At 37.8% G+C, this 25839-nt stretch overlaps 1 protein-coding gene across 3 annotated transcripts in view; it reads left to right on the top strand.

Moving 5' to 3' along the window:
- The window catches only part of znf385a (zinc finger protein 385A), an 83153-nt gene extending 58120 nt beyond the window's left edge, over nt 1–25033 (top strand). For all 3 annotated transcript variants that reach the window (XM_079849699.1, XM_079849700.1, XM_079849701.1), the window contains 6 exons: nt 3987–4097; nt 10480–10651; nt 17154–17483; nt 20957–21141; nt 21258–21350; nt 21479–25033. In XM_079849699.1, coding sequence (XP_079705825.1) covers nt 3987–4097; nt 10480–10651; nt 17154–17483; nt 20957–21141; nt 21258–21350; nt 21479–21703 — 1116 coding nt within the window. In that variant the 3' untranslated portion in view covers nt 21704–25033. The remainder of the gene's footprint in view (nt 1–3986; nt 4098–10479; nt 10652–17153; nt 17484–20956; nt 21142–21257; nt 21351–21478) is intronic.
- The last annotated feature ends 806 nt before the right edge of the window (nt 25034–25839 follow it).

Genomic DNA, 25839 nt, shown 5'->3' with positions numbered 1-25839 from the left:
ATGCACTGTTAATTGCTCACTTTGATAATTAGTATAGATGCAGCGTCTGCCAACATCATAAAAATACAGCATGTTATAGAGCCTTCCATAAAACATGAACAAAACACATGCCTTAAAGGAATATTTCACTCAAAAAATGACTAATTTACTTTACATCATGTCATCCTGTATGACTTTATTTCTTCTGTGGAAAATAAAATATGTTTTATGTAACATAGAGAGTTTTAAAGATATATGTTTTTTTCCCCATATACAATGAAAGTCAATGGAGTTTAAGTTTAGTGTTGTTTTGGACCCCATTGAGTTTCATTCTATGGACAAAAACAGTTCTTCAAAATAAATTATTTTGTGTTCCGCGCAGACAGAAAGTCATGACGTAAAGTAAAATGATGAACTTTTAGGTGAACTGTCCCTTTAAGGCATCTTTCAGCTGTGGTTTGGTGCTTTCATTAGTTTGATTCTTGTAGCATCATCATAAAGCCGTATCATGACATTGTTGAAGTTTAAGGAAATTGGTTGGGATAGTTATGTGCCAAGATGTCTCTCAAATGAGAGAGTAAAAGGAATAAATCAACACCAGCAGAAGACCACTTCAATGCAGTGCTATTTTTACTTCATAATGCGAAGCATGATGGACCAACACCCATGATTTTGGTCTAGAAACGCATTTTAACTTCTGTATGCTATTAAATCTTGATTAGAAGGGCGTTCTGAGTTAAAATGCAGCCAGTAGACTTTTAAAAAAGACATGAGCCTTTAAAAGTAATCTTTTTCTGAGCTTTGATTTTTCCTGTGAATCCTGCCGGAGCCCCTCCTCCATCCGTTTCCTCGCTGAGGCTGTTAGTACTGACAGTTGTATCTATTGATGTGTTCTAGCTGGAGGTGTTCTGATTACCCTGCTAACTGCCAGCTTCACTTAATCCTCTGGAGATTCATGAAGGCAAAGCCATAGAACAACATCATTGTGGCTAATCCACTGCCTGTCTGACTGATGTAATGTGGACGTTACACATGCACAATGGCATCAGGGTCCTCGACGGTTACGGTGACGCAGAAAACAAACAAGTTTTCGGGCCTGTGCCAAAAGAGATAAGAGGCAAAAATCGGAGGAAATCCGGTTCAAGAACGCTAACCTACAGTCGGTGGACGCTGTCATCCTGAAGCACGTCTCGGCTCTGTGTTTGCTTCTAGTAGGGGGTTGCCTGGATACGTTTCGTTTGCAGAGTTTCAAAATGTTTTTGTTTGACTAAGAGAATATTCATTTCAGGTTCTCTCGCGTTTCCCAGCCAAGAGGAGATGTTCCAAACGGGCCTGGCTTAGTCTATTGTTTTTAGAATTTGGAATAAAAAGCACAACCATTATAGATGTTTTTGAAAGGTTAAACATTTTCTTTCTGCAACTGGCTGTATTGGAAATCATGTATCACAGGCATTCTTTATTAGTCCAAAAAATTTGACACGTTTGACTGTTTTCCAGAAAGAATGACTTGGTAAATTTATGCACGCAGATTAGCTGCATCATATTGTATAAAATGGCATGTCGAAATACTCAAATGAAATGAATCTATATCAAGTGAACAATCATGCTGGGAATCATAGGACAATAGAGCACTGAATGCAGACCACAAAGGCCAAAAGATTTTTGGACTGCGACCATCAGGCTTTGTGCATTAAGCTGCTCATAAACAGAGGCTTAACCATTGGCGCTATGAGATGCGGTACTTAGGATAGTGGGTTAAATTTATATTAAAAGTCTGACAACTCACATTATGGACACTGAAACAGAAACAATTTAATATGTGTCTGTGATGTACTGTATGTACATGGTACAGTATATTATCTACATACTGTAAATATAATATGTGTGTGGCTATTATACAGTCAAACCAAAATTTATTCAGACACCTTTAACATTTCTCACATTAGCACAGTTTATTCGCTATAGTTTAGAAAATGGTAATAAAATATGATAAGAACTCAGGGTTATCAAATCAGTTGATATTTCACTGGTTTTGGCCATCCTTCTCACAAATGAATTAGGCTGAATATCTGTCAGCTGTTAAATTTAAGTACACAATTAGATAATACCAATTTCAATTTTTAGGTCAACCAGTTACCAAGCAATGCTTAATTTTGTTCAGTCTCTGGTGTAAAAAGGTTGCATTAGTAATTAAAGAAAAAACACTTAAGCAAAACATGGTCAGGTCAAAGTGTCTGAATAATTTTTGTCTGAATAATAACCCTAACCCATAATTTTACTGGTAGTCCACTTTATGAAGACTTTTTGAGTATAATATGTCACAGTTTACATTTTTTTGCTATCCTCACTTACATAAATGAACTATAGTGTCCTGCACCCACTAGTAAAAAAAAAAAAACCCATCAATATTATATCTGGTATCTGAATAATTTTTGGTTTGACTATATATATATATATATATATATATATATATATATATATATATATATATATATATATATATATATATATATAGACCCTTTCCAAAAAAATGATAATATCATGGAAAAGTTTATTTATTTCCATAATTCCATTCAAAACGTTAAACTTCCATAGATTATAGATTCAGGGCCCACAACTTAAACGATTTCAAGTATTTAGTTGTTTATTTGTACATAATTTGGGCTTCCAGCTCATAAAACCCACGAAAACAGGATTTCAAAAAATTAGAATATTATGAAATCACACAGTAATTACACAGTGATACCATGGTCATTGAACCAGGTTTTGGTTCTTTTGGCAGTGTGGGCAGGTGCAAATCCTGCTGGAAAATGAAGTCAGCATCTCCATAAAGCTTGTCTGCTGAAGGAAGCATGAAGTGCTCTGGAAATGTCCTGGTAGACGGCTGCGTTGAGTGGACAGCACAGTGGACCAACACCAGACGATGACATGGCTCCCCAAACCAACACAGACTGTGGAAACTTCACACTGGACTTCAAGCATCTTGGATTGTGTGCCTCTGCATTCTTCCTCCAGACTCTGGGACCTTGGTTTCCAAATGAGATGCAAAATTTGCTCTCATCAGAAAAGAGGACTTTGGTCCACTGTGCTTTATTAAATCCAGAGTCAACGCAGCCGTCTACCAGGACATTTTCAGAGCACTTCATGCTTCCTTCATTTTCCAGCAGGATTTGCACCTGCCCACACTGCCAAAAGAACCAAAACCTGGTTCAATGACCATGGTATCACTGTGTAATTACTGTGTGATTTCATGTAATATTCAAATTTTTGGAAATCCTGTTTTCGTGGGTTTTATGAGCTGGAAGCCCAAATTATGTACTAAAAAACAACTAAATACTTGAAATCGTTTAAGTTGTGGGCCCTGAATCTATAATCTATGGAAGTTTAACGTTTTGAATGGAATTATGGAAATAAATAAACTTTTCCATGATATTGAATTTTTTTGGAAAGGGTCTGTATATATATATATATATATATATATTTTATTAAATATCTTTGTAACATTTTAGTAACAATTTTTGTTAATATTATCTGTTAATATTATTTAATTGACCAGATCTAACATGAACTAATTATAAACAGTCAAGTACCAAACTGGAACAAATGTATTGCTTATTGTTAGTTATTTATCCAGTAGATTCTATTCAGGAATCTTTTGGTATGCAGTCTCTATGCTGGTTTAGAAATGATCTAGTGTAATGTGGCTTCTTTAATGGAAAGTGAGTTATTAGGTTGTCTTCTTTTATTATCTAAGTCATTGATATTTTGAAACTTGACGAACAACATTTGTGCAAGAGATGAGCTGCTCACCCTGACTTGATCTCACAGGTGTCCTGACTCTTTGCACCATATGTTCACCCTTTAGCCATGTTCTACTGCCACCTAGACCTTTCCATCAACATGATTAATGACCTTGTCTGTCTAACCGGAGCCGGATCAGAGTTTAGTTTCACAAGTCCTTTCTCTTTTCCCTTTCCCCCTTTCTCTTTCTCCTGTTCTGTGTTCAGATGGATCCTGTTCAGAAGGCAGTGATCAACCACACCTTTGGAGTCCCACTGGTGAAGACCAAACGGCCAATCATTTCCTGTAATGTCTGCCAGATCCGTTTCAACTCTGAGGTGAGGCATCTGATATTGGACTGTTTGACATGCATGTTCTCTTTGGTGGCTTACTCAACTGGCTTATTGAATTGAAGACATGAAATCGTATATAGATTTCTTAGATTGAGCTTTCTATGTAATATGAGTGTTATGTTTATGTTGCTGAGATACTTTGCACACTCTGCTTTCTAGTCCGGAAATAGCCAATGGCAAATCCTCTTTGAAGTACTGTATCCGCATAGCATGTCAGAGCGAATACTTACAGGATGAAGCCTTTTTTTTTCCTTCTACGATTAAAAAGAGTTTAAAGAAAATCTCTCTCAACATACAGTAATATCTCAATTATAAGATATTATTTCCACCAGGAAATGCTACAGAAACCTTCCTACAAAAACAACGTTAAAATTTTCCATTTTAGACTTTTATTGCAAGATTCCTATCGCACATTTTGCAGTTCCAATATTCCTCGCGCATCAATGAAAGAAATTATGTTAGTTGTTTATGCTACGCTTGTTTGAGGGGAAACTCAAGCCTGATATATTCTGGGCTGAATTCAGTTGCAGCTGTGGCAGACATTGTGACATGTGTGAGATTAGTAACAGAGCAGGACCTGGGAGTGTCCCACTAGCCTGCGCTATTTTTACGGACGAGAACTGTAATCATGGGCAGAAAGTGGCTTTCTTGGTGTGAGCCTGTAATCTTGGGCCTCCAGTCGAGCAGATGTATGGCCTTCTTTAAACTGCATCCACAGACAATGAAAAACAGAGAGAAGACGGAGAGGCCAAGCCTGCATGTGAAGACCTGCGAAAATAGCTGTTAGCCCAGCTCGCTTTTAATGATTTATGGGGAGAGATTTTGAGACAACTCAGCAATTCTGTGAAACAACTGAGTTGACTTAAGAGTTGTAGTAGGATCATTGGAGGTGATATTTCATGGAGGTGAAGATTAGATTGAAGTTGTATACTGCAGTTATTTCCATCATCTAATGTTGCTTTGTTTTGGTTCATAGTAAATACCCTAGATGGTTGTTAGTTCAGCTATAAATTCCATATCCCAAAGTGCCACCCAAAGATGCCTTTAGTTTACAATCTGGTTCATGACCCTCAAGTCAAACGAGCTTGACACATACAAGTGTGCTTGTAAATAATAATGCATGCTGTTCAATAAACCTTAAGCACTTGACTACAGATTAGACATCTCTGACACCTGCAGCTGTCCTGGTTTGTAAAAGATAGGCATATAATTTCAACACCCCTGCTTTGCATTTAACTACACACTCACACATGTTTTCGTGTTTCATGGGGACTTTCCATAGACGTAATATCCCCTTACACTAACCCTACCCCTAAACCTACCCATCGCATTAAAAAACTGCATTTTTACATTTAAAAAAATAGTTTATACCAGATTTACAAATGAGGACGTCCCTAAAGGGAGGTTTTTGGAGATTTTGTCAGGTTTTTGGTCACTTCTTAAATTTGTCCCCAAAATATAGCTAAATAGGTACACACACACAACCACATGGCACTTTCCATAAAAAGGGTACAATATGGGGCCTGCTTTTTTTCTTATTATTATTATTATTATTATGATATAATTTTGTTATACATTGTGCAAAAATTTTTATTTATATTTTGATCATATTTTTAAATAACATGGTAAGGGCTGATGCTTAATAAATACAAATAATATGACTCATATCAGTTTAACGCATTAAGTGAAAAGTATGACATATTTTATTTATTCATTCATTTATTAATTCATTTATTCTTACATTTCAAATGATTTTATTATTTTTACATTTATTCAATTAGAATAATTTTTAAGGGGATGTGTGTTTAAAACTACCTACTTTTCATGCTAGGCTAATTTTACGTTAGATTATAACTAGGGCTGTCAAACGATTAATCGCGATTAATCACATCCAAAATAAAAGTTTGTTTTTACAAAATATGTGTGTGTGTACGGTGTATAATTATTTTCTATATATAAATACACACACATGCAAGTATATATTTAAGAAATATTTGCATGTATATACTGTATATATATTTATATTATATATAAATATTTTATATATAAATAACAAATTTTTCTTAAATATATACATGCATGTGTGTGTATTTATATATAGAAAATAATTATACACCATACACACACATATATTATGTAAAAACAAACTTTTATTTTGGATGCGATTAATCGCGATTAATCGTTTGACAGCCCTAATTATAACACAAAAAAACAAAACATAATTTGGGTATTGAATTTTTTTAAAAAGTGTGCTGTATCTGTGGACAGTGCCACATGCACTCATAAACCTTCATACAAACTCGCACATTCTTTTATCATTGTCCTAACAATTTAAACTCTTATTTATTTTTAAAGTTGTCAGGCATCGAGTGTTCACGGCGTCAAATCAGTTGTGAGCGAAAAACGGAGAGATCAAAAGAAAAGACATCAAACAATTGCAAGTTTGCATGTTTTATTAGAAATCATGCTACTTCTTTCATACATTGTTGCACTGGAAATGATTCAGCTACGTTAGGAGATTAAATTATACAATGCCATGTTTCATTAAATGGTTACACAGAGCAACGAGTCTACGTTTTCTTCCTCTACTATGCCGAATAAAGCAATGCATTTTTTCCTTGAAAATATCTAATCCCTCGCCTCCTTCCCATCATCATTTCACGCTCCATTATGGATTCATAGATTCCACACCCCCCTGTGCCGATAACTGAGGACATTTGTGGTGGAAAAAGCAGACAATTGGCCGCCAGCAAGTGTTATCTGATGCATTCATCAAACTAGGAGCTCCGACTTGTGTTATGCTGTGCTGCCAGTGTCCCTCTGTCCCTTTCACTCTAGCGCAAGATGGAGGTATAACCTTGCAGCGCTGCAGAAGTGATGTCACCATATTGTGTCACTGTTGCTGCAGGACAGGGTTGAATGCGTGTCCCTCCCCCTGCCAGAGCTGCAGTGGCCCACCGATGTTGCACAATTTCCATCATTCACTGGCTGGTTTTCCGTCACTAGGGCAAATTAACCTTCCTTCCATGTGTGTGATGAGCATCGTGACTCGGGAATAGCCACAGCTGTCAATCCTCCTCATGCAGCCCTTTCCCATTTTGTTGTGGGAATTATATTTATGTTGGTGTATGTTGCGTTACATACTGTTCACACGTGGTTCAATGAGACTGGGACAATCTGGTCTCTGTGTCCTAATTTGTCCTTGGAAAAGTTCTTCATGCTCATGCTTCCTGTTTTTCCATCGTTGTGCTTAGAAGAATTAATCTTGTGCTCTCAAAACCAACTCATCTCTCTTATGTAAAACCCTGTGCCATCTGGGCGAGAACTTTCCTCGTTTCCTTATTCTATTGATAGCGCTGCATTCATACCAGCACTTCATTCTCATTGGCACATTTTGGATTTGGCTTGGTACTTGATTTGTATTCATATCTAATGGCTGAGGTATTTTTCACACATAATGCATGCCCTCTCTTGTAAGTCACTTCATTATCAAAGACTTAACTGAGAATTTCAATTAATGAATTCTGTGTGTGGGTTGAGTGTTCTGGCCAAAACAGCTTAGCTACAAACTGGTTGTTAAAAATAAGTATGTTTCTAAAGGATGATAGTGTCATTTTATCAGTTTTTTATACCAGAACTGAATGATGCTCAGTTGCATTCTCATTAATGCATTCTTTCGGCAATGCGGGAAGACCACCATACAAAAATTGAACTGTACTACTATTCGGTGTCGGCGCAATGGCGCTGCTGAATCTACGCCATGAAAAGGACAACATAAGCAGTCTAGTCCAATTCACGAATCTTACCAACCTGTTCTTTTTAGTGAATCAAAATTATGCATTGCGACCAGTGTAGTCTGACTCTCAAACAAATGACTTTAATGAATAGGTTCTTTTTAGTGAATCGAAAACATACAGTGTATACAGTGTAGACTGATTCTTGAATGAATGATTCTAATAAGCAGTTTCTTTTTATTGTATCAAACGAATACAGCTTACAATTATCTGTGAGAAATGTAGTTTCTGATTGGTTGTTCATTCATCCAACAATGTGTAAAGATGCACATTATGAGTTTTGTCAGTATATATATAGTCAAAGCCAATTATTTGATTTCATTTATGACACCTCTAAAAGACGATCTGTGTAAATGCATTATTAAAGAATTAAGTTTTTAAAAACAATCATAAAGATAATTATTATTCAAGGATTTTAAAAAATGACAGCATTTTTATTCAATATTTAGTCCTTACTAAAAGAATTGCTAAGAGGAATTGGAACTAGAACCGTTAAATTCTTTACTATTACCATTCCTAGTCACAGACTGTTTTAAAAAAATACTTGGACTCTCCGGTACTGACTGTATTCTCTGTAACTCATGGTTGTGATTACCGCCCTAGACAGTTTGAGTCTGTTGCTTGCACGTGGCAATGGCATGAACTGTGTTTCTCATTTGTTTTTGGATGCATATTCTTTCTTCTGCATTTTTTTCTACCCTCTGTTTCAAGTCTGATCAGTTATACATACTTTTTTTTTTGTCTGTGTGACCTCTGTCTAAAACATATGGAGCACCTGTGCTTTAGCCCCATATTCATTGAGTTCTCTGTTGGTTTCCGCCAGAACCACATGGCTATCTTCTCCTCTTTCCTCCTTAATCCCAGGGATCGCTGCTCTTTTAGTACTTCTTTCCCACATCCTCCTCAGTTTCCTGTGTGCTTTAGACAGGCAGCTTCTTCAAACCCCTGAAGGCTTCGATTACAGACCACCAGCTATATAAGGTTCTGTCATCACCAATTACAGCCCACAACCTGCCATAACAGACAAGAAGGGCCAACCTAATGCCATTCCCTCAAGTGTACCCTAACGGTCTTAAAGGCCTATCCGAGCTGTCTTAATCTCTTTGTTCCCATGAGTCTCTGCTGGGGTTCCACGCCTCTTTTAATGTTGTGAGCGTCTGAGCCCTGGATGACACTCTGGTATGAGTCTCTTGGTCCTGCTCCCAGTGTCTGCAGCAACGGTTGTCAACTCATTCTCAGTTTCACACAACAGCTAATCCAGCCATTTAATAATCATCATCATGTTTGTCCTTATGGGACACATTCTGAGGCCATGGCTGTTTTGGGAAGCGGCTGCTAGTTGAGATCTGTTTGAAGCGTGCTGCTGGGAGGCAGGACAGATATGCATTGTGCTCCCCTGTTATGAGGATGCAGACCGCAGGCGACAGCTCCAGTGTGAGCATCTCTGGAAATATCTCCTCGTGTGTTCCTGCTAGAGGTCAAGTCAGCATGATCGATGAGTGGACTAGATTGTGCCACATCAGAGAAGTGGAATTGTTTATGCAGATTAGAGCTTTCACAGTAGTCAACCGTTTTGTGTTTCCTTTGGTTTTGCACTGTTTCTGCACTGACCGCTGAGACGGCTAAATATGTCCTTTCACTTAACAATGGTCTCATTCTCTCTACTTATACAAACACAGTGTTGCCGTCAGCGTTCTCACAGGTTCGCGTTTTTAAAGATTGCGCAGAGAGAACTTTTCCGTTAGAACGGTGTCGTGTTAGCGGCCCCTAAGTTAATCAAAACTAACTTGACAATAACTTTGTTCTAGAGCTGCTGTAAAGCCAAAATAATCTCTGTTACTTTAATTTACTATTATCACTGTAAGGCTGTTTTGAAACAATCTATATTGTTAAAAGCGCTCTATAAATGAAGGTGACTTGACTTGACTTCATAATGAAATCATGGAAAAAGACCTCATATTCTTTGTCTAATGGTATACATTATTTTGTGTAATTTATTTCATTATTAATAATAATAAATTAAATATAATTAGTAGTGTTAATAATATGCATAAAATAATTTAAATAATAATAAAATTGTATTCAAATAATTAACTTTTCTTATTCTTATTATTTTAATTCTTCTTATTATTAAATGAGTGTATATCCAGAATACATATTTTTTGTCTTTTTGTACAATTACACTGTAACAGGGACACATTAAAATAAAGTGTAACCAAAATATTATTATTATTATTAATTATTATAATAATGTTGATAATAATATCATTTGTATTAAAAAAAAGTTAAATTCACTTAAAGTTTACATAAATATTTTTTAAGACATGTAAAAGCAGCCCATTTCACACTCACAGAAAATGGGTGTAATGTGGCATCAGTGTCCTGGGACTAGCATAGGTATAAGTCCATTTTATGACTCCTGGATGGGACATCCAGTACCAGATGTCAAATATGGCCTGTAAGCATTAAAAACTTTTTTTACTCTACCTGTTTGTTTGTGTGCAGCTCCTTGTGGATTTTGAAAGGTGTGCTCATAGAATGTTTAAGCAGCATTACCTGTGTGTTCATTTCAGAGTCAGGCAGAAGCCCACTACAAGGGGAACCGTCATGCTAGGAGAGTCAAAGGCATCGAGACCTCAAAGAGCCGCCCACAAGACAGTGACAAACCTCCTCCCGGTCCCGTCTCGTCCCCCTCACCTACGGGACCCTTGCCGGCTGTCTTAGACACTGAGCCCAATAAAACAGGTAAGAGCTTGAGAATAAGTGGCTTTGTACAATATAGTGATTGTAAAACATTCACATCTGGTCTTCTATGCTCACTCACACAGAACCTTTGGAACGTAAAGACATTCATTTGAAGAATATAAAGCTACGCAGTGTATTCTGCTTCAGAATTCTTAAAAGAGATGACTAGAAAGTGAGGATACACTAATTCACCCTATGAATCAAAACTAAGACATGAAGACACCGCAAATATTCAATCTGTGTGTGGTCTGACCTCACTCTTCAGCAAGCAACCAATCGAACATTCCCATCACTGAAGGTCTAGGGTCTGTCACAGGGCAAAACTGTACAATAACAGAAAGAGACAAAGACAACATTCCTCAGTCCCAGCACAAGATTTAAAATAGCTAGTTTATGAAATATAAGATGGTGCAATCCTTGTTGAAACATCTTGAGGAAGTCTGTGTAAAGGTCTTGAACATGGACCACCTTATTCAGAGCCTAATTTTACTAGAGTGGCGTGACTGACCATGACCACTTGATTTGCAGCTTTATTAGGAAGGCCTAGCTGATGTGTTTATGGAGCTGTGTTCAGGGTTATTAGGTATTAAAAGCTCATTTGTCTCTGCATCAGAATAAACTTTGGGATTAGGAGGGATGGGTTGGAGCAGAGGATGAGCAGTGAGTGAGAGTTTGTGAGACATAGATTGTGGATATAAAAAAGTTCAGAGGTCTGAGGATTAGTTAAGAGGGAGAAGGGAAACATCACAGTTGATCTTGGTTTAATGAGTGATTAAACATTGGCAGATCATAATGATGGTAAGATGAAATGAGGGCGCAGAGTTTATAAACTGCCAGAGGGTGGGTGACTCCCTCATGTGCCTGTTTTCTTTCCCTGTGTCTCTATGTCTCCGCTCCCTGCACTTTCCATTATTGCCAGGCTCAATTTGTATCAAACCATCAGCCCCCACAACTAGATGTTTTATGACAAGCTTTAAAGTGTTTGAATAAAAATAAAAATAAAAAGCTGATTTTTTTAACAGCCTTTAAATGTAATATGGTGATTTGGTGCTCGAGAAACATTTCGTTTTAATATCAATGTTGGCAGCAATTGTGCTGCTTATTGTTTTGGTGAAAACTGTAATAGTGTTTTTTTTTTTTTTTTCAGGATTCTTTGATAAATAGAAAGTTCAAAAGAACAGCATTTATTTGAAATGGAAATCTTTACCTAATTGTTAAAATAATGGCATATTTTTAGTCAGGACAACTTAAAGTAAAAGTGAAGTTAAAATTTTAAGTGAAGTCAAGACATTTAAATGAGACAAGTAAATGAATTCAACTCAAAAAAAATATGCCAACTGTTTAACGAACATCTTATTTTTTTTACATTATATAATATGACTTACAGAATGACTGCTTTAATTCCCACCTCCCCCTCATCCTGCTCATCGTCTCTGTCACAGAGGATGGAGGAGGACAGTATAGCCGTGTCTCTCACTGAGGGATTTGCCTGTCCAGAGAAAACTGTCTACAGTCCTCAGGCCGAGAAAAAATTCCAGCGGGAGAGAGCCAAAACAAACCGGCCATGATCTAAATGTGAAACCAGATACATATGAAAGAATGCCGTTTTCCATCCAAAGCTCACTCCCGTGACCCCGACCCCTAGCGGGCTGGTGGCTCGCTTGTTTGTATATCCCGACAATCACTTTGTTTTAATGCCCATATAGTTTCACAACAGAGTCTTCATTGAGCTGCCAATCCCTTGAGTCATGACAGCTGCAGTTCCATCTGGACATTGCAATCCCAGCGTGTAGAGAAGTGTGTGTGTGTGTGTGTGTGTGTGTGTGTGTGTGTGTGTGTGTGTGTGTGTGTGTGTGTGTGTGTGTGTGTGTGTGTGCGTGTGTGTGTGTGTGTGAGATTGTGCAGTGTAAATTTATTTAGCAAATGTTTAGAGCTCACTGAGTGTGTTTCTCTTCATCTTTGTCCTCCCCATTCCTGTCAGAGTTTACAAGCATGCAACTAGATATTGGGGATGCATCAGGGCTCGGTACTTGGGCCTAATCATTATATCTCACATGTCTACAAATCAAGCTTTCTGCTCTCTCTCTGTGTGGGTTTTTATGTGAAAGCTCAAGAGGAGAATTCCCACGCTTCATGAGAAACACAATGTCGCGTTGGACCTCAGCTGCCGGAGATGTAATTTATTGATGATTTTCTTTCACACATCACTAAAGCCAGTAGAGCTTCTAAGAGGTAGAAAGACAATACTCAGGCCAATGGAGTCACCTTTTTAGTGGTTATAGAGTTTCAGCTGCCTTCTGCATGTTTCCTTGACTGTCTCCTGAACCATTGATAATTTAAAAGTATAGTTTTAAAAATTTGTATACACTGCCGTTCAAAAGTTTGGGTTCAGTGAGATTTTTTGGAGCAGCAAATAGCATATCAGAATGATTTCTGAAGTATCATGTCACACTGAAGACTGAAGTAATGGCTGCTAAAATAATTCAGCTTTTCCATCACAGGAATAAATTACGTTTTAAAATATATTAAAATAGAAAATAGTTTAAAAAAAAAAAAAATATTAATAGTATAATATACACTATTAATTCCACACCAATATAGTTTGTGGTTGGATACATTCTTAGCTCTTTTACAAGAAATTTCAGCTGTGGTTTATCTAATTATGATGTTTGCTTATTCCTTATATTTAACTTTTTATATTTCCCGTGTTAGGGACACTTTTATTCTAGTGAAGATTTGTTGTAAGGCTTGAACGCAGCTAACAGGGCCCATAATAGCATGTAGAATTGGCAGGATGTGCAGGAGGTTTGGCATTGAACCGTCTTAGCAGTCTGTTTGTCCCCAAGATCCACTTCTGCACAGTCACTCTGCTTAATGAAGCCATACGTCTCCAGCAGTCTTCTACACATCTGGAGATTGTATAGAGACAGAAGGCTGCACGACACTCGTCTGGGCCTCCATATTTCACAGCATAAGCTTGAAGTGCCATTAAATTTCCTGCTTGATATTTCTCCATCTCCGACAGCATGGTTCTGCTGAGCTACAGTGGCAGAATCTCCATTTTTACACGCAGATTCTATAGAAACAAGAGGATCGTTTGGTAAACAGGCCTGCTCTAAGATGCATCTGGGAAACAGCGATCTGAGCGAGGCAAATGAATGCACCCAACTCCATAATTAATAAGTCCCAAAGCTCATTCAGGCTTCTTGTTTCAGGGTTCATTAATCATTAATGATGGGCAGGGTAGGAGTGGGGTAAAGGCCGGCCTCTTTTCTACCTGACCCCTCGAATATCTGATCCACCTGCACGGGTCACAACCAGACCCCTCCTTCACCACATCACACTCCATCTTCTCCGCTATAGCTCTGTCAGTGGCTGTGAAACCAGAGCAGCATTAATAGCAGGTTTAGTTTACTGTCTGGAAACTGAGAGATTGTTCTTGTGGGTTCAGTTTCTGTATGTGGAGTCTGTAACTAAGCTATCATAATTCTACTAAATGCACAGGCATCATTTACACTTTCTGTCAAGGCCAATTTTGTCCTAATCAATAACTGGAATAACTCACAGCATGATGTGACTAATAGACAAAGCTTTTTCCAATTCTTCTGCAGGTGTTTTCAGGCTGTTGTGTGTTATAATTAAGTTACAACCCAATAGAATTTGTTATTATTTGTTATGTTTTAAATTAACAGCTCTGACATGCTCTCCACCTCCCATTGTACCTTGTTATTATGGTAAAAAAAGAAGAAGTTTTTCTGCTGCTATATTGTCCTGCGGCCGAATCACAGCCGTGCTGATATACAGCCATATCGCACTGCAACTCGTGTGATATTGCTCTATTTGTTTTATAAAAATGTATATTAGGGTGGATTAGAATACCGAACAGCATGTATTCAAAGCTAAACCGTTAAACCAAAAATCATGAATGGCAGATAAGTAAGGTATCTTTATTCATTATTAACGTTTATTTATTTGAATAATTAAAAAACTGGCTTAACGCATCACCATTTCCACAAAAATATTAAGGAGCGGTTTTCAACATTGATAATAATGAATGTTTCTTAAGCAGCAAATCAGTATGATTTCTGAATGATCATGTGATACAGAAGACTGGAGTAATGATGCTAAAAAAAACAGGAAAATAATTTGTTTTAAAATGTATCAAAATTAAAAAGTTATTTTACTGTTTTACATATTTTTGATCAAATAAATGCAGCCTTGGTGAGCATAAATAAAAAAAAATTTACTTACCATAAGTAGTGTATAACATTCATCCAAACATATTTGTGACATCCCAACCAGCACTGTCCCTGCCTCTTGTAATACAAAGTGATGCCCATGATTCCATGCCCACTGTTGATTTGCAACACTTACACGTTTAAAGCAATATTAAAACAATATTTTGGCTTTCTGTTGGACCTCTGAACTTTCATGAAAATATTTACATCATTACTAGCTTGTGTTTTCAGCGGCTGAATCCTTCAGCGGTTGAAGGAAGGCGGGTGTTAATTTAAGCATTAAATATGAGTCCTCTGAGAGTGCATGTTGTGTAACCGCACTTTCAAATATGCAGAGCAAGAATAAATGGAGGGCAGACGGGCGCACGTTGCAGCGAACATGGAGGGCAAGTCAGTGAGGGTGGTGGATGGCAGCCGTCCAGAGGATGAAGAATTCTGAAATCCCCCCATTACACACTCTCCTCCACCCCCTGAACCACAGTCCGCTAACACAAACCACATGTGCACGGCCAAACCCACATTTTTCATTACACACGCAGTGTGTGTGTTTGTGAGAGGGTGGGGGCCTGTAAGGGAATGGGGTGTGTTGTAGAAAAGGAGCAGTGGGAATATGAGCTCAGAGTTATAAGTTCAGGCTTTTCAGAACCACACCTGCACTGAGTACGAGCCACATGGTTCGACCCGTCCATTCTGATGCTGTAAAAGCTATCGCACGAAGTGTTGATCTATATTTGGTGGTTTTTTTTGAAGGGTCATGGGGTTTGCTGTAACATCCTGCATCTTCCAAAAGAGCAGTATGTCATCAACCCGTGCTTTGATCCAGATGATCTTTATGAGGCTCTGACAGGAGCTCAAGCCCAAAAGAAATATAGCACAGACTCTCATCTGCTCCGCAAACAGAGAGAGACACAGAGAGAAATCTTCCTGGAAACTTCCAATGTAGAGAGAGAGAGAGAGAGAGAGAGAGAGAGAGAGAGAGAGAGAGAGAGAGAGAGAGAACAGTTTCCTGTTAAATGAGGGATCTGGTTGCCTCTAACCAGCTCTTATACACCTGCCATTCAGGATTTGCTTCCACAGCAAAGGCTGTTGAACTTCAAATGTCATGGTGAATAAAACCTGAACAGTGTGTTTCTTAAGGAGACACTGAGTTCGAATGACTAAGAGTTTATGTAAGACGTTGTGGCCAAATGTTTGTAAAATGACAAAAACATACATCATTTTTGTAAGGAAATAGTGAAGTCACTGCTTACTTTTCCCCCTCCCAAGAGATTCTTTCTAAAGGCTGTATGTTTGCACTTTAGTTGTCTCCTATAATGGGGTAAGATAACTCACTTTGTAACTTTTTGAACTGTGTAACGCCCTGTTCCCATTTAGGGTGTTTTTAATATGTACCCAATGTACGGTGAATGACAAAGCAATTGCACGATCAATATTTGGTGGGGTTTTTTTGACGGGTCATGGGGTTTGCCCCAAGTTGTTTGTGATTTAAAAATATCTGACGGATGCATTTATTCCGCAATTGATCAAAAGTGACGGTACAGTACATGTTACAAAATATTTTTATTTTAAATAAATGCTGTTAAACTGTCTGACTCAAAAAATCCTGAAAAATAAATATTAAAGAATATTAAGCAGCACAACTGCATTCAACATTGATAAGAAATATTATTTTTGAAAACATTTTAAATTGTAATATTTCAAAATTGTACTGTTTTTACTGTAGTTTTGATCAGTAACAAACATTTTAAAGATAGTTTAAATGTAATGTTTTCCTTTTTCATACGTAATAGCCTTATATGAGGCAGTTATGAGTTTTGCTTGCTCTTCTTACTTAGTCTCAGTGTCAACAGAAACATGTTTAAATTGGCAAAGACTGCTATTTCACATCCTGAATACTTTAAACGGGATGGTTACATATTTCTCAGAATCTCCCATTTTACTTTAGAAATTAAACTAAACAATATGTGATGCCTCATAAAAAAATACAAACATATGTAAATAATTAGATTTTATGGAGCCATTTTTTTGCAAACTTGTTTTTATGTGGTGTCTAACGGCTGGGGTTGCACACTTTAAGATGAGGTATTTGAAGTATGCCTGGTTTGAGGTTTACAGGGAAAAAAAAACATTTCTGAGGCATGAACTGAAAGCTCTTGAATTCTTGCGTAGCAGCGTTGTTATTTTCAAAGATGAAACAGCAGAGCCCATTAACTTCCAGAAATACTCCATTTAAATGTCATTTTGTTGTTTGCTTTGCTTTGCAGATGAGACGCGGCCAGCGCCACAGTTAAACGGACCCGCGGTGGCCCCGGGGCCCGTGACCATTTCTGCTCCCCCTACCCCAGAATCCCCCGGTCCTTCTGCATGTCCCCTTCTGTCCACCCCCACTAACCCTCAACCACCCCCAGCCACCTCCTCATCCCCCGGCTGTGGCTCTTCTAACCCAGAGCAGGCTGGCACTGGGGCCCCTGGGGCCCCATCAGTCACTCCCAGCAACCCTGAGACCGAAGAGGACAAAGCCAAGAAGCTGCTTTACTGCTCACTGTGCAAAGTGGCCGTCAATTCGCTCTCCCAGTTGGAGGCCCACAATAAAGGTGAACATTCATTTAGCGACAGCTCATCTTGACTCAATAACTTATCCTTCTGACTGATTACACAACACATTATAGGAATAAAGAGTCTCCAATGGGTGCTTAGAGGTGGATAGATTGTACATAATCCCAAATGATTGTGTTTTCTTGTTCGGGGGATTCACTAGTCTGTATACCCGTGACTTTGTACTATAATTGTAAAACTCAAAAGTCATTGTGAGACTCCATAGTATCATATGCTGCAACAATATGATGCTGAAATCCCTTTTCATGACAGAAAAACATAAAAAGCAAATGCAAAGGTGTACTACAGTGTTTCTCTGCTTTGTTAATGTTACTTTTATGGGCCAAAATTTACATTTTGGCAGTGGCAGGTGCATTGAGAAGATTTACCAGCCATAAACATTTTCCATTTTATATTCCATTATATATAAATCTTCCTGTCACCAAGCAATATATATAATTGCTTGCCATATTTTTTATTTTCATGGCTTAATGCAATATACTCAAGTGCTTTGAGTACCCAGAGAAGCGCTATATAAATATAACAAATTATTATTATTATTAAGAAGCATTCCATATAGAAATGTAATATTCGATATTCCATAAAACATGCATCTTAGAGACATTTCTGATGGTAGAAGATGCTAAAGTTATGACTGATCCTTTTATTTATTATTTAAATTGCATTGAGTTAGACTAGTTTTCAACTGGATTAAAACCATGTATCATGTTGCAGTTCCTAATAAATTTGCTGACAAACTGTGAAATACTTAACGTTAAGGATTTATATAGTCCTCCTTATACTTGAAATTTTGCACTTGGCAAATGTTAATGTTAAATTCTGACCTTCTGGTTGCCTTTCTCAATACTTGCACAAATTACTTCAGAAGAGTCTGCAAGATTTATCTTGTTCTGTGAGCAGCAGAAATATGCTTTAGCTCAAGGCAGCTCACAGAGGAACACTAGCAATTAAAACAGGAGTCTTTAGAAGCTTTCACTCGTTCATGATTTATACACAACTTTACAGCGCCACTTGTCCTCTTGGTTTTCCCCCAAAGGTGTGCACAAAGACAAATATAGTAGGTCAGTTTTTGAATTGCAGTGCAGCTTGTAGTATTTAGGGGAGTGTTTGATTTCTCATAGTACTGTATATCGAATGCCTGAGCAGATCTCATTCTGTTCTATTATTCAGTTTGTGTCAACACAAACAACCCTGTTTGAAGAAACCAAGGTGGATGTTGAGGAGACTCTGCTGCAGAGGCACACACAACTATTTATTATTGATCTCCTCTTTTATTTATCAGGAAAAACTGCAGTCATAGTTTCAGTATGTTTAGGAATTTCTCATGTTGAGCTTGTTGATTAAATAGTCTGTTTTTCCCCAGGCCAAAAAATAGAATTATGCTTTTACATAAAGTATTTGACAATTGTTTATCACACTTTGATACATGGAAGCCACATGGAAGTCGTTCCTCTTGGAACACGACTATGTTTTAAAGTAAACATTACAAGTTATGAGTGATATCAGGGCGCTGTTGCCGATGGAAGCGTGAATTTATAATCATGGCCTGGGTTAAGGGAAGCTATCTGGAATCAATACAGTCCATTCCCTAAATTAAACTCCTAACCACAGCCAAAAATCAAATCATATGTTGTGCAGACAGCCACAGATAAAATTCAGGAGAGGAAGGGAGAGTTTTAGCTTACTTCATTTCTGCAGCTCTATGTCAATTCTTGTTTTATCTGTTTGTTTCTCAGACGGCGTTACACAGTGAAACTTGCCACACTCATTTAGTGTAAATATTGCAAGAGTGCATTTTTGAACAGCACAAAGGTCATTTGTGCTAGATACTTGCCTTGTCTGCTCAAAACCAAAGTTAAGGGGAACTTTTGGTCAAAGGGAGAAAATTAAAATGACTTCTTTTGATTTGGCAAGAGAATGTGTCGACATTCCCAATGTTTTCTTGGTTAAGAACAAAACAAAGACATTAGTTCTTAGGAACCCAAGCATGTGGACATCACATATTTGTTTTTTTTGTGTGTGTGTTTTTTTATCCATATAGCTTAGCTGTGTTTTCACTGACATTGTGAGGCCAGGAACATGACGGCGAAACATTTAAGGAGAACCATGTGTTGCATGGCTCAAAATACAGGAAATGGAAAATTGATGAGCTTCGTTATAATGAGGACAGCCAAATTTAACAAATCTCGAAGACTTGAAGAATTCAGTTTTGCAACAAAGTTTTGAAATTGAAAGCCAAGCAATATATTTTGATTTAAAAAACAGCCCTGTACAATAATGTAACCTGAATGCAATTCAAAAAGGATATGATTTACAAATGCAAAACAATCCAATAAAAGAATGGTGTGACTGCTTATTAGACATGTGGACCATAGATGTGGACAGGAGGAATAAGAATCATCCCTGGCATGAGCAGCTGCAGTCAAGGATAATTCAAAGTGGAAGATTCAAGTGCCCTCTAGTGGTCGCAACTGGATATTACAGTTCATACTATCTTTATAGATAAATACATTTAATCTATTTATTCATCTTTTGTTATTTCATAATATTCTCATTTTATTCTATTTTATATTATTATCGTTGTTGTTGCATTATTTCTTATTTCTTATATTATTATTATAATTTTATTTTATGTATTTATTAATTAATTCTGTCACACTTTAGATTAGGGTCCAATTCTCACTATTAAATATAATTATGGTTAGGTTAATTTAGGTATTGTGTAGGATTAAGGATGTAGAATATGGTCATGCAGAATAACACATGTGATCTGTAAGTACTCATGAACAGCCAATATCATAGTAATATGCATGCTAATAAAACCAACTAGTTAATAGTGAGAACTGGACCCTAAACTAGAGTGTTAACATTAATTAATTTATTTATGTGTATATACACAACTGTTCAAAAGTTTGAACTTGAACTTTTATACTTTATTTCGCAAGGATGCATTAAATCTTTAAAAGTGACTTTTTTTCCTTTCTTTTTTTTCAAATAAAAGCTGATCTTTTGAACTTTCTTTTCATCAAAGAATCCTGAAAAATCTGTCACAATTTACACAAAAAATATTAAGCAGCAGAACTGTTTTCAACACTGATAATAATAAGAAAAAAGTGGTTCTTGAGCAGCAAATCTGCATATTAGAATGAAGGATCATGTGACACTGAAGACTGGAGTAATGATGCTGAAAATTCAACTTTGTATCACAGGAATAAATTACATTTGAAAATATATTAAAATACAAAACACTTATTTTAAATTGTAATAATATTTCACAATATTATTGTATTTTTGATCAAATAAATGCAGCCTTGGTGAGCATAAGAGACATTAATAAAAATCTTACCAAGCTCAAACTTTTGAACCATAGATTAAATGCATGTTTAGCCTAGAGTATGCACATGTGTTTTCATTTATAAAAACCACCTTTGTTTTTCTCTGTGCTCCTCAGGCACTAAACACAAAACTATTCTGGAAGCCCGCAGCGGACTGGGCCCCATTAAGGCATACCCTCGTTTGGGTCCGAAGCCCAGCGGGGAGCAGGGAGGCGGGGCCTCAGACCCCAATACTCAGGAACGCACCTTCCACTGTGAGATCTGCAATGTGCGGGTCAACTCAGAACTACAGCTCAAACAGGTGAGCGATCTTCATATATCATGAAATAACATTAGTCTGTGTGCTTTAATATGCTCGCCATGTTGTTTATACTAAATCAAATTTTCATCTACGGACTATGTTTGGTTTGTTTGCAGCACATATCAAGTCGACGGCACCGGGACGGAGTGGCAGGAAAGCCAAACCCCCTCCTGAGCCGACACAAGAAGCACAGGGGAGCTGACCTTGCGGTAAGTGGTAACCGAACCTGATACTGGTTACAATCCTAATTTAAATGTGCTAACATGCACTGAAACTTTTATTTGATAATTGGATGTCAAATGATATCGCTGAGTCATAACGTTTTTATCTTATATAGGATCTCACCAAAGCATTAGGCGCCGGCCTCCTGCCGAGTCCTCTGGCCGTTGCTGCGGCAATGGCAGCGGCCGCCTCCTCCAATCAGCTGGCTCTCCGCGCAGCAGCCCCCACCCATCCGCATCATCACCTGCTGCAGGGTCCGCCCCTCAGTCACGCCATCTTGAGACCAGCTCCGGGGCCCATACGCACCTCACACGGTCCGATCCTGTTCTCGCCGTACTGACTCCGCCCTCACCCCCCTTAGCCAATCACAGCCAGTCCGGAGCCTCACCTCCAAAAGCACACTGTGAAGACGAAAAAAATAGTGAAACATCACAGAAATGACTAGAATCGGCTCATCAACAACAACGTCAATCATCAAACCAAGCAGAAGGGGGCGCAAAGTGGGAGCAATCACGAAGGAGGGTGCAACTGGCGTTCCAACTCTCTTTTCACCACCCTTAACTGCCTCCTCCATCTCCGTTCGTTTGGTTTGAGTGATTTATTCGTTGGTGGATGAATGGACAAATGCAGGGATTGTTGGAATAGAGCAATATTGTATGTATCTGACATCCTTGTTCCTTCCCTCTATTTATACTCATACTGTGAGGTAGCAGAAGTCACATCGTAGCCAGACATGCTGGAATGAGTTAGGCAACTATCTAGAGACCCCAAAACACACAACCCAACACACAAAGACTACAGTTAAATGTTTCTGTCGTTCTGAATAAATGCACCTTGAGAAACATACAAAAACCAAGTTACATCAGTACGCTTCTCGTAGTATTCGCTGTATTCAACTTGTCCTGTCTGGCTTTGGCATCTTTGCAAGAGAAAAACGCCACAATCTCGGTAGCAGTTCCACCATGTCAAGACTCACAGCAGGGGATTGTGGGGAAGGTCTAAGGATGCTCGACTCTTTCCGAATGCTGGTTCGAAATGGGCGTTAGAAGCTCAGCGTCGTCGACTTCATAGTCGCATCTCTCTAGGGAAACAGAGAGATGCAGAAGAGATGCTCGAGATCTCTTTTATGTCGCTTTTACATCCGTTAGCTCTAGAAGCGGTTGACTGAAAAACCCCAGACCTCTGTCTTAGATCTTAGAAAATCAGTAGATCTGTCTATTTATTCTATTGCGTAGCGTAGCGTAGTTTAGTTCAGAACATCCAAGCTGGCTGACTTAGGAAAAATATTCAGAAGTGAAATGTGTGCGTAGAGAATGATGTAACTGCTGGTAGATGCTGAATAAAGATGGACGGGTACTTTGATTCTCAGAGAAAGGCAGCAAATCTAAGCACACGCTTGGACTAACAGTACAGGCTCCTCTGTTCATTTTGTCTCTGTATGTTCGGTGGACATTATGCAACCCCTAGCAATACGCCCCCCTTCTGCGTTCAGTCTCACGAGACAGCCTGCATCCCGGCAAAGACTGACACCGCAGGTCAGCCACTCCAGTGGAAACCCAAGAGAGTCTTGAAAAATGAACCGAGTGAAGACGCAGAGAGGTCACTAAGGACACGACTGTGCAATCTCTCCTTTTTTTGGTATGAACTTCCTGTCTTGAATCTAAAGCCATGCAATGCATATGATTTTTTTTTATTATTATGATCAATTAATTGTTTTGATGTTGTTTTTTTGGGTTCGTTTTCATAGTACACTGTTACGTTGAACAAATATTGTTGTGGAAATTCTGGGGGAGAAAAAAATCATTGAACAAAAGAAAAAAACGAGAATATTTTTCTATGGAAGATTGAAAACCTGCACTTGGATGGGATCGTAATGCGGCTTAGAAAGCGTATTTGGAGGTACGAATACGGATGCAGATTAACATCAAACTACGGGCCTGTCGTGTTGGTGGAACTACGCGGCAGTCTTCCATTGATAAGCAAAGTGTGACAATGTCTTACTGTTGTTTGGATATTGCAATGCAATAATCAATTGAATTATGTCATTTGTTGTAGAAGATCCTTTATAAATGGTTCTGTACGGCTGCTAATAGGCCTCCATGTTCTTCCACAGAGATAAATTAGCCTTTTCAGTACAAATGCTAGGAGTTTAAAAGCAAGAAATGGGCACCCAGAGGGACGGGTCCTTCATATTAAAGGGTCTTTTCTCATCTCTGAGTGGGGGGACAGGGTATATCTGAACGCAAACAATGTGTAGTCAGCCATAGCCTTTGCGTATGTAGCTTAGTTCGACTTTTTGTTTCTTCGTGGCATTGTTTGCATTGTGTGGAAAGCGTCATGATAATGCCATTACTTCATGCTAACTGTGGTTAGCGTCCACCATTGTGCTTTGATGAAACTTTACCTCTGTTTCTCATTAGTTACCGAGGCACTAGTGTATGGTGTAGTTTCATGTCAGTGTGTATCGTGTAGTGTCGTGTGCGTACGGATAGAATCCGGTTCTGGAAAACTTTCGATGGGCAGATTCTGCCCAAAAGGGATAGTTCACTAAAAGATGACACTTATTTTGTCATTTACTCACTCTTCATGTAATTTCAAACCCATATGCTGTTTTTTTTTTTTTAGAGGAAAACAGAAGGAGATATGTATGAAGTATCACAGTACAACAACAGTTTATAGCGACTTCATGTCAAAAACATAAAGTGTTCAAAAGTAGTCTATGACTCTGGTATGGAGTCTTTTGTCGTGATAAATACAATAACCGTCTTTCGGCAAATTTGCAATTCTGACATTGAAATTCACTCCACCTACAGTAATGTCAGAGAGTAATTTTGCATTTTAATTCAGCATGTCTGCCTTTTTTTGTTCAGACCAATTGTATACAGTCCAGAAAAGTGGATTTACTTATTGTAGAGTTAACGAAAGTTATCATGAGCGTTGTAATATTTGAAGCGAATGTCATAACAAATTTCAGTAAACCGGGACGATTTTAAAACGAGCGTATAATTATATAATCCGTAAATATATATAACATAAATATATATAATTCATAAATCCGTAAGATCTGACCTTCATGCTGTGGAAATACAAAATGGAAGACAGAACACAAGCGCAATGCTAAAAAGGGGCGGAGCTACATACGGTCTATAACATACATACATTACTTATTAGGCTATACATTATTACATTATTTAAACAGTAAAGATGTTTGAATCGTAGTGTTTACAGTAGCCTACAGACCATTGACATTGGTGTTATTTCAAAGCAACATTGCTACCTAAACAAAAATGTACTTCTATTCTAATTTCAGAATTTTCCAAAACTATATCAATTGCAGATTCCAAGAATTTTGACCATAGTGATGATATATATATAGTGTTCTATAGGACAACAGCTTGTGGGTTTGGGCCAACATGAGGGTGATTAAATAACAACAGTGTTTTAATTTTTGGGTGACCTATTCCTTTAAACTGCACATCTACAATCAGCTGTTTCTATCCCAGACTTAATTATTAAAACAATCAGTGGAGTATTCGGCTGATTTCAGATGAGCATTTTGTGGTAACACTAAGCGCACTAACACATGCTGTAGTTTGAAACCAGGTGTCCAGTGCCCCATTGAAACCATGTGAAGGTGATAAAGCCATCACAGCTGACACACTCCACAGGCTTGAGACTCATAGTCCCATCCGTCAACACTGTAAAGACCATGTTCATCCTGTAGTCAGAACTGTCATCACTGTACAGAATTGTCTTTGGTAGATTTATTCAACCTTTCAGGGCAGGTGTAATGTTAGTTGGTGAAGTCTATTTTAGCCTTAGCCTTATTCCACCCCAGGCCTCTCCAGGAGCAGACGCGGACGGAGAAGCTTCGGTCAAACCTCGTCTTGCCAATAAAGTTATTTTTGAATTAAATTGTCAGATGGGAAAACAGTGTGTGTGATGGAACGTAGCAATATTCAACTCATACTGGCTACTCTTGTTTATTGCAATAAGGAAATCAACCAATAGATGCATATGTGAGTAAAATAATATAGATGTAATTTAAATCAAACACAGAAAATTATGGAAATACTTGGTATCAGAGAAACTTGGAGTTACCACAGGGAAAAAAAAAAAAGAATGAGAAAAAAAATCAATGTCTATAAATCAATAAAGAATATTAAAACTCATGTCTCATGCTTCTTTTTTCAGTGTCTTTAAATGAGATGTTCTAGTTATAGTCTAAGGTTATGATTTAAAACATCGAGGCACACACTGTAAAAAAAATGTTGTTTTTACAGAAAACATTGGCTTGTAATTATTCTGTAAAATATGTAGTAAATGTAAACATATTTACAGAACAACCTGTGCAGTTTAAAACTAGCCTACATAAAATTACATTTTAAACTTGTAAATCCAACAGCGCCTTTCTGCAGAATTAGCAAGGCCACACTGCTACTAAAATCTACAAAAGGTTTGTACCTTTATATACTG

This window comes from Squalius cephalus (genome assembly GCF_949319135.1).
Source record: "Squalius cephalus genome assembly, chromosome: 18".
Classification (NCBI taxonomy): domain Eukaryota; kingdom Metazoa; phylum Chordata; class Actinopteri; order Cypriniformes; family Leuciscidae; genus Squalius; species Squalius cephalus.
Note: the sequence above shows the minus strand (reverse complement) of the source record. Positions and strands in the feature narration are given on the sequence as shown.